Raw genomic sequence first — 9,676 nt, 5'->3', positions numbered from 1 at the left:
AAGCGAGTCTCCTGCCTCCACCTCCCAAGTAGCTGGGACCACAGGCGCCCGCCACAACGCCCGGCTATTTTTTGGTTGCAGCCGTCATTGTTGTTTGGAGGGTCCAGGCTGGGGATACGAACCTGCCACCTTAGGTGTACGTGGCTGGCGCCTTAGCTGGTTGAGCTATAGGCACCGAGCCACTGTCAAGATATCTTAGAGGACACAGATTTCTAGAAGCTAGCATAAGTTTTTAAGTTCTGAAATATAAATTCTCCAATCTTAAGGACTCATAATCCAAACAGCATAAAATACTGATTTACAGAGTAACAAACTAAGAAATCTATTTGGATTTCTGGGCTTTGTTCTTTTACTTGATAAAAAAAGATAAAATAGAAACATGCAAAAATGTATTTTAACTGAGGCCTATAATGTGACATAATAATAACAATAATGTTATTTCTTTTTTTTTTGAGATTGAGTCTTACTTTGTTGCCCTCAGTAGAGTGCCATGGCATCACAGCTCATGGCAACCTCAAACTCTTGGGCTTAAGAGATTCTTCTGCCTCAGCTTTTCAAGTAGCGGGGACTACAGGAGCCCACCACAATGTCCACCTGCTATTTTTAGAGATGAGGTCTTGCTCTGGCTCAAGCTGTTCTCAAACTCGTGAGCTCAAGCAATCTACCTGCCTCAGCCTCCCAGAGTGCTAGGATTACAGGTGTGAACCACTGCACCTAGCCTCTGATGTTGTTTTTAACATTTAACTTATATTCTTTGACAAATTCTAACTAGTGATACATTGACATTGAAACATACACACAGAAATATTTACTGGCAATCAGATATACCTGTTTAGTTTTTTTTTGTTTTTGAAAAGAGTACATGTTTTATCAACTTAACGTACAAAGTTAGAAAACCAATTAAGAGCTCAAGCACTCTAAACCAAAGAGCAAAATCAGCAGAATCAAGGATTTTTTTAAAAAACAGGGTTGAATCTAAAAAACTTTACCAATATTTATTTCTAGATTTTCAAAGGATTTATTAAAAGGTTTAAGCTAATATCCATGTTCTTTTTAGTTACTGTCAGATGACATACAGTGAATTTGTTATGGCCTTCCCCATTTATTAGTTAGCCATAGTTTTTATGAAAATCCAAAAGTAACAATTTTTACAAGTTTAGAAAACTAAACAGAAAATTTCAGATAAAAAAACAATGGGGGCTGCGCCCCCATAGCTCAGTGAGTAGGGTGCCAGCCACATACACTGAGGCTGGTAGGTTTGAGCCCAGCCCAGGCCTGCTAAACAATGACAACTGCAACCAAAAAATAGCTGGGTGTTGTGGCAGGCACCTATAGTCCCAGCTACTGGGGAGGCTGGGGCAAGAGAATCGCTTAAGCCCAAAAGTTGGAGGTTGCTCTGAGCTGTGATGCCACAGCACTCTACAGAAGGCGACAAGGTGAGACTCTGTCTTGCCAAAAAAAAAAAAAAAGACAAAAAAACCCAATGGGGGCTTGGTGCCCATACTCAGTGGTTAGGGCAGGGCTGGTGTGTTTGAAGGTGCCTGGGCCTGCTAAAACAATGACAACAACAACAAAATAGCCACGCGTTGTGGTGGGTGCCTGTAGTCCTAGCTACTTGGGAGGCTGAGGCAAGAGAGTCACTTAAGCCCAACAGCTGGAGGTTGCTGTGAGATACGACGCCATAGGCACTCTACTGAGGGCAACATAGTGAGACTCTGTCTCAAAACAAAACAAAACACAATGGGGATTTAGTGATATTATTTATATAAAACATGAAAACAACTCAAGATTTTGAACTGACTGCATAGACAGTGTTTCTAATCTCTGATTTAACTATGCAGTATAGGATTTATAAAATAAAAGGAAGTTTCCTGATGAAGAAAGTGCAATTTCTGCTCTGAAATGGTCAAATGATGGAAAGACAAATGCCTTATATACCCAAATTTTTCTATTTTGCTGATAAACATTTTACATGCATATACATATATGTGTGTGTATAAATACACACACACACACACACACATATATATATATATCTTTGCTGGGCAGAAAGATAAAAGCAATTTAAAATTTTAGCCAGGTAAAGTGGCTCACACCTGTAATCTCAGTACTGTGGGAGGCTGAAGCAGGATTGTTTGAGCTCAGGAGTTTGAGACTTGTCTGAAGGAAGAATGAAATTCTCTTGCCTCAGCCTCCCAGGTAGCTGGGACTATAGATGCCCACTACAATGCCCAGCTATTTTTTGGTTGCAATTGTTGTTGTTGTTTGGTAGGGCTGGGCCGATTCACACCTACCAGCTCCAGTGCATGTGGCTGGTGCCCCAGCCCGCTGAGCTACAGGTCCCAAGTCTTTAAAAGCTATTTTACCAACTCTAAGAAAATTGAATAGTATTAACCAGTTTCACATGAAACATGATGGTTTATAAAGGTGAGAATATGGGAGCATCAAAGATTTAATGACAAAATATTCTAAATTTAGCTCCCAATAGGTTTCAGAAATAATAATCTATGGGCAACTGCACTGCCAACAGCACAAAATCTCATGTTGACTGCCTCACCCACCAACAGATTTGTCTGCCATGCCCACATCTCTAGATGTCCAGCGACAAAATCCACAGGCCAGGTAATAGGCTTTCTTCATGGTGGTCTTGGCTGGGTCATCTGGAAGCTGTGTGGAGATACTTGTTGCCCGAGTGGAGAGGGTGTGCATACAGCCGGGACAGTCAAAGCAGTTGGCACATCTGTTACATGACAAACACAGTCACTCATTCATTTGAAGAATATATATCAAGCATCTTCCATGTGCCGGACATTTTTCTAGGTATTAGCAATTCAAGAGAGTCTTTTCTTTCATCTCTCAAGAAAAAAGAAATAAAGCTCCTGAAGAATTAGAGCCTGACCCAATACTATTCCTCAGAGGGAAACACTATTAATAGGGAGTGTTTACTATTCCAGACACATTTTATGCTTATACAGATCACAAAGATTGCTGAGGAAAAGAAAAATATTGTAGCTTATGCCTTTAGAGAGGACAGACCAATTGTGTGATAGAAAACTGAATTAACGATAATATAAGCAGCAATGAAGTTAACTTTGGAAAATAACTGCTTGACTGCTGTGCCAGAGAGCTGAAACAGATACCAAACAACACTCCCAAATTGGAATGGTTCAAAAAGTGGCAAATTTTCAGGGCTTTCTATTCTCTCATTAGATGCTACTCTTCCTAGTGCTCAGCCAATGTTTCCTCATTAGGAGTCTCTTTGTCCTGTTGCTTTTAACTCTTCCAGAGATTATCAAGTGTCCTGTGGTCCTGTACCTGCCTTGAAGTTCTGTTCTATAACTTCCATTATGATATTTTGCCATTTTCCACTGTGATATTTTGCCATTTGGCTATCATTCTTAAATGAAGATAGTAAGAGTATCCATCTCACAACGACACTGAGGATTAAATGATAAAAATTAATTTGTGGAAAGTATACAAAACAATATCTGGTTATCAGGAGCTATTTCTCAGGGCAGGAAACACAATTTAACAGTGTTTCACATCCATCAAGGTACAGAGGTATGACTGGCAGCAAAAGGAGTTTTTCACTAAGCTAAAAACTAAACAGCATCTAGCAGCAATAAGCAAACCTAGCAGCCAAACTTTGGTTTCTAATACCATTCTCCAGTAAAAGGAACCAAGGAAGGCTCTTTGGAGAACTGAGCAATTTTAAGACTGAGGGAGAAAATATCCAAGATGAGTCCATAGTATCTTGTTGTATTGGTAAGTAAGAAAAGGACCAAACTGGCTCGGCACCTGTGGCTCAATCGGCTAAGGGGCCAGCCACATACACCTAAGGTGGCGGGTTCAAATCCCCAGCCCGGGCCTGCCAAACAACAATGACGGCTGCAACCAAAAAATGGCCGGGCATTGTGGCAGGCACTTGTAGTCCCAGCTACTTGGGAGGCAGAGGCAGGAGACTCGCTTGACCCCAGGAGTTGGAGGTTGCTGTGAGCTGTGATGCCATGGCACTCTACCCAGGGGGATAGCTTGAGGCTCCGTCTCAAAAAAGAAAAGGACCAAACTAAGTAAGAGAAACTCCTGCCCCACAATGATGGGGATATGAGGAAGGGACACAGAAGTCAATTTAAAGAGCTCCCACTGGCCAAAGCTAGAACAATTTGAACAAAAAATAAAAGTAGTATGGGATTAAAACCCAAAGTGTAAATTAATCCGTGATCCCACAGTCCTATATAAATGATTAAATTTAAAAAATGAAGAAAAGGAGGCAGAGGCAGATCTTCCATGTAAAAGAATTCTAATAATTCATGTGGACAGTCCTAAAGAAGTGAGGAGCATACCTCCCCATTCTTTAACTGTGGGCTCTGACAGTGGTTCTCCTTCCAAAGAGTATAGTGTGAAAAAAGAGAGACCAAAAAAAAATCAGTAATTTTATAGTACAGGAATATAACAAATACCTCAATCTAGGTAATCAATAAATCACGTTAATAACATTTACCCTTGATATGATAAAAGATGGCACTTCACCTCTGTGGTTCTCCTCTCCCAAACACATTCCCCTGGTCTGAGGAGAAAAATATCACACAACTCCCAACTGAGGGACAATCTATAAAGTATCTTATCAGTACTCCTTAAAACTTTGGAGGCATCAAAACCAAGGAAATTTTAAGAAACTGTCATACTCAACAGGAGCCTAAGGAGACATGACTACTAAATATAACGTAGTATAATGAATAGAATCCCCAAACAGAAAAAAAGGATATTAAAGAAAAACTGAGGAAATCTGAATAAAATATACAGTTTAGGGCACTGGGGAGGCCACTAGCTTTCTTTGGACCTCAAAATAAATAAAATAAAATAAAACTGTTCTCTTTGCTTGGCAATGGTGATGCTAATAAACAAAACAAGAGGGTTAATTTCATGTTTTTTAACCAGCTATTTAAAAAATAGCTAAGAAAGGCTGGGCACAGTGGCTCACTACTGTAATCCTAGGATTCTGGGAGGCAGAGGTAGGTAGTTAGACACCAGGCTGAGCAAGACCCCGTCTCTAAAAACTAGCTGGGCATTGTGGCAGGCGCCTGTAGTCCCAGCTTCTCAGGAGGCTGAGGCAAGAGGATCTCTTTAGCCCAAGAGTTTAAGGTTGCTGTGAGCTATGACACCACAGCATGCTACCCAGGGAGACAAAGTAAGACTGTCTCAAAAAAAAAAAAAAAAAAAAAGCAGCAGCAGCTAAAGAAAACAGAAGAAAGGAAAAAAAAATTACCAGTCTTACCTATTTTTTTTAAGTTTGGCTTCAGCCGATGGCATATTTTCTAAGCAACTGGGACAATAATGAGAGTCCACCTAGGAAAAAACAAAAAATCACAAGAAGAGAAATCCAGTTTAGCTTGTATATATAACTTGTTAAATAATGAATTTTGAAATGTGTTATACTGCAGCAGAAGTGAGAAACCACTGACCTGGCCACAAACCTGGACTGTTTCCAGGTTAGGGTTTATTCTTCAGTCATCTGTCTTTTTCTAGCAGATTTTCTAAAACCCTATTTTTCCTTTCCCATCTTTCTTGTTCCATTTCATCAGGGTTTTATGTGTTAAATGTTATCTATGTCATAATTTAAAGTTTCCAATTGAGGAATTCTAAGGAATAGATTAATATAATAAAATTTATAAAGCTGTGCTCAAATATCCTTCTACCTAGTTTAGCTCCATGTGACTGTAATAACTTGACCACACTTTTTAATTGTTAAGGAAGATTAAAAAGCTTTCTCTTTGGCAAGGTAATACATGTTCACTGAGGAAAAGCATAAATTAATACTTACATACTCAGCTATACCCAACGAATCAGAGATTTTCTTTTTCTTGAGACAGAGTCTCAAGCTGTTGCCCTAGGTACAGTGCTGTGCCATCACAGTTCATAGTAACCTCAAACTCTTGGGCTCAAGTGATTCTCTTGCCTCAGCCTCCCAAGTAGTTGGGACTACAGGCACCCACCACAGAGCACGGCTATTTTTTTTTGTTGCAGTTATCATTGTTGTTTTATGGTGGCCCAGGCCTGGTTCAAACCCTCCAGCCTTGGTGTATATGGCTGGTACCCTACCCACTGAGATATGGTCATGGCCCAATTAGAGATTTTTATTTTATTCTATTTGACAAGTATAGGACAGTAGTCACCTAAAGATGGACAGACATTCATTTGAACATATACTATAACAGAAATTGATTTCTTTATTGTCTGCTATAAATAGATCAATTTGAAAAATTTATCAGGTTGCTGCCCAAATAATTTTCAGGAACATAAAATACAGTATTGCTGACTAATATTTTCACTGACTCATCATAAAATGCAAAACACCATTCTTTTTGCCTCCTTTCCAAATTCTGCTTGTCCCTTAACATGCAGCTCCAGACCCAGGTTCTCCATTACAATTTTCTACCTGTCCCAGGCCTCACTAACCTCACCCTTCTCCAAATTTTAATGGCCTCTACATGAAAGGTAGGTATCAGACTGTAAAAGAGGCTGTCATAGACCAGATGTCCCAACTGAAGAAATGCTTATAGAGATCGTGGAGATTGATTACCCTATATCCACTGCAGGAGACTATGATCCAGTAAGTTCTAGGGGTGGTGCTGGAACAGAGAAGCAGCTAAAACAGCGGTTCTCAACCTGTGGGTGGAGACCCACAGGGACTGTATTAAAGGGCTGCAGCATGAGGAAGGTTGAGAACCACTGATGTAAAAGAAAGAGGACCTACCAAGGAGATCACATAAATAAAGAGCTAACAGAGACTACAAGAAAATTCAGGGCCAAATTTTTAATATATATTTGACTTTTCTTCTATTATTTAATTGCTTTCTTTGACTATTTTTTTAATGTCATGAAAATTAACTCCAATGATTATTATCAATAATGTGTAAAATGGGTCACAGTACAAGATGTGTTTTTACATGCATTTTACCCGTTCAGGGATCTTTAGTAAAATTCTGAGTAAGGCTGTTTAGGTCCAAATTCTGGTCCTCTGTTCCACCCCCAAATTATTGGTTGTGTAGCTTAAGGCAAACTCTATTTCTTTAACTGTAAAACAACTTTTTTATTTTATATTATTATTATTTTGAGACAGTTTCAGTTTATTCACCCTCAGTAGAATACCATGGCATCATAGCTCACGGCAACCTCAAACTCTTAGGCTGAAGCAATCCTCTTGCCTCAGCCTCCCAAGTAGCTGGGACCATACTGCCTGCCACAACACCTGGCTATTTTTAGAAATAAGGTCTTGCTCTTGCTCAAGCTGGTCTTGAACTCCTGTCCTCAAGAGATCCTCCTGCCTGGGGCCTTCCAGAGTGCTAGGAGTACAGATCTGAGCCATGGGGCCCAGCCCCTTTATATTATTTTTTATTTTGAGGTACAGTATCACTCTGTTGCCAGGGCTAGAGTTCATTTGTGTCATTAGAGCTCCCTGCAATTCCCAAGGCCTGGGCTCAAGCAATCTTCCTGTTTCAGCCTCCAGACTAGCTAGGGTTACAGGCTCATGCCATGTGGCTTAACTAATTTTTAAATTTCTTGTAGGTAAGGGGGTCTCCTGTCCTCAAGAGATCCTCCTGCCTGAGCCTCCAAAAGTGCTAGGATTACAGGTGTTGAGCCAACACAGCCAGCCTAAAAAAACGTTTTTTGAAGGTATCCATTTCATTAATATGGAGAGATTATATAAAGCATGTACCAAATAGCAATACTGAATATCATATTATTATCAAATTTTTCTTAGACTGAGTTATTACACATTATATTACTATCAAATAGTAATACATTATTACTGAGTAATACATTATATTACTACCAAATTTTTCTTAGACTGAGTTATTAGCAGGGTTTATGTCTTAATATGCCTTTCAAGGCCCAAAGCTTACTGAATGTGCAAGATGTGCCTACTATCGCAGAAGTTTCACGGTTTTGTTATTTGGGGACTTTCTAGTGGCCGGGTTCTTCTACTTTCGGAACGTTTCTAATTCTGACGCTCACTTGTGCCAGTGAAGACAGGACTGTACCCAGACGCCATGAATACAAACCTGGGGCTTAAATGAGACTTTGTTTTAAGCGCTTTTCTATCAACTCACCACATCCCAACCTCCTCCCTGCAGCAGGCCTTGGTCTGAGCCAGGAAATTGGGAAAGACAGTCTGATGGGCACCCAGTTTTGGCCAAAGTAGGGGCAGAACTTCCAGAATAGAAAGGGTCATGAATGAGAATGTCTGCACCTCCTCTCCACGCCCGCCATCAATCTTGGAAAGACGGTTTTTCGCCATTGTGGCCTGAATTAAGTAAGCATCCCCAAACCATTCTTCCCAGTCCACCCAATGCCAAACCCTACAGGAGGCAGTCAGGGTCCCTAAGTCAAGTTTATCCAATCGGAGGCCGCTCTAGAACCAGAAGATCCGCTCAGCCCCACCCTAGCCCGCCTCTACTCTCCAAGTGACAGATTACAAGCAAATTAAATCGCAGACAAAACTGAAAGACAAAAGACAGACCCAATCAACAAGGTAGGACAATAACCCAAACCCGCCTCCAACCGGTGGAACTTCCGGGCCGGTCGCGGTGACTAGGATGAGGCCGGCCGCGCCTCCCCCTCCATGGGACAACTCCGTTACCTCGTGAGACACACATTCCAGCGACCGCAGCTCGCTACAATAGCGACAGAAGTAGAGCTGGGAGAGCGGGGCCCGAACCTTTTTTTCTCCCTGAACCAGGTAGAGAACTCTCTCCGACTGCAGCAAAGACGCCATCTTGGGGAGGGAGGAGCTAACGACACTCCCGCCGCGTCACGTGACCTGAGAGCCTACGTCTTCCTCGGCGTCTTCCCGGCGTCTTTCTACGTAAACTTGACTGGTGTGGCTTTGCACTGGCCGAAATTCAGAGTGCGCCTGCGCAGCTCGTGTCCCAGGTTTCGGCTCCACCCTCGGCTCCTTTCCCAGAATTTTTGTGAGCATCTGCTGCTGAGACTCAGCTCGGTCGTTTCTTTAAGTCTGGACTCGTAGATCAAGTCCAAACAGGCTCACTGCTTTCCTTTTTTTCATTTCTTCCAGAAAGGGAGGCAGCTCTTTTATTTAATTTAGAACGTCCCTCCCACCATCGAAGAGGACATCGAGGAGCAGGTGGAAGGTCCCAAAGGAACAGAGTTTCACAGCAACTGGAAAGCTGAGAATTAGTCTCAGCAGCTCTTTCTTTTGAGGCTTGCCAATGACCTATAAGAAACTTTCGCATACATTTTCTCATTTGGGACTTCTTAGTGAACTCTACGCCGAGGCTCTGTCTCAGTTGTTTCCAGGTTTTGAGTACATACTTTGCATTAGAACGAAGTCTATTTTGTGGGTGTTCAGTAAGTATAGATGAGTGAAGGAATGAAATCACTGAATGAACGATGTTGGTAGGTGTCCACATTTTTCTAATACCTCAACTAAGACTTAGATATGTACAGTGGCCACCTAAAACTGGCTAGCAGAGACTGGGGCCCATGTTGGGTATTACCAGGTCTTTGTATTTCTGATTGTACTAATGTATTATCTAGCTGACATTAGAATTGGTGCTTGAGAGGAAGGAAAGCTGAATACTATTAAGCAAACATTTATGGAGCACTTATTAAGTGCAGGACACTGTGTCAGTTTATATACGTTGTCTCATTTAAT

General features: G+C 41.3%; 1 protein-coding gene across 1 annotated transcript in view; it reads right to left on the bottom strand.

Moving 5' to 3' along the window:
- DCTN4 (dynactin subunit 4) overlaps positions 1–8,874 on the bottom strand; it is a 41,504-nt gene extending 32,630 nt beyond the window's left edge. Inside the window, exons 1-3 of the mRNA XM_023514484.1 lie at positions 8,642–8,874; positions 5,276–5,346; positions 2,562–2,740 (exon numbers count right to left, since the gene is read on the bottom strand). Of these exons, the coding sequence (XP_023370252.1) occupies positions 2,562–2,740; positions 5,276–5,346; positions 8,642–8,776 (385 nt within the window). The 5' untranslated portion in view covers positions 8,777–8,874. The remainder of the gene's footprint in view (positions 1–2,561; positions 2,741–5,275; positions 5,347–8,641) is intronic.
- Positions 8,875–9,676: the final 802 nt, after the last annotated feature.

This window comes from Otolemur garnettii, unplaced genomic scaffold (genome assembly GCF_000181295.1).
Source record: "Otolemur garnettii isolate 467f Iridium unplaced genomic scaffold, OtoGar3 scaffold00003, whole genome shotgun sequence".
Taxonomy (NCBI): domain Eukaryota; kingdom Metazoa; phylum Chordata; class Mammalia; order Primates; family Galagidae; genus Otolemur; species Otolemur garnettii.
This window is presented reverse-complemented; position numbering and strand designations above follow the sequence as displayed.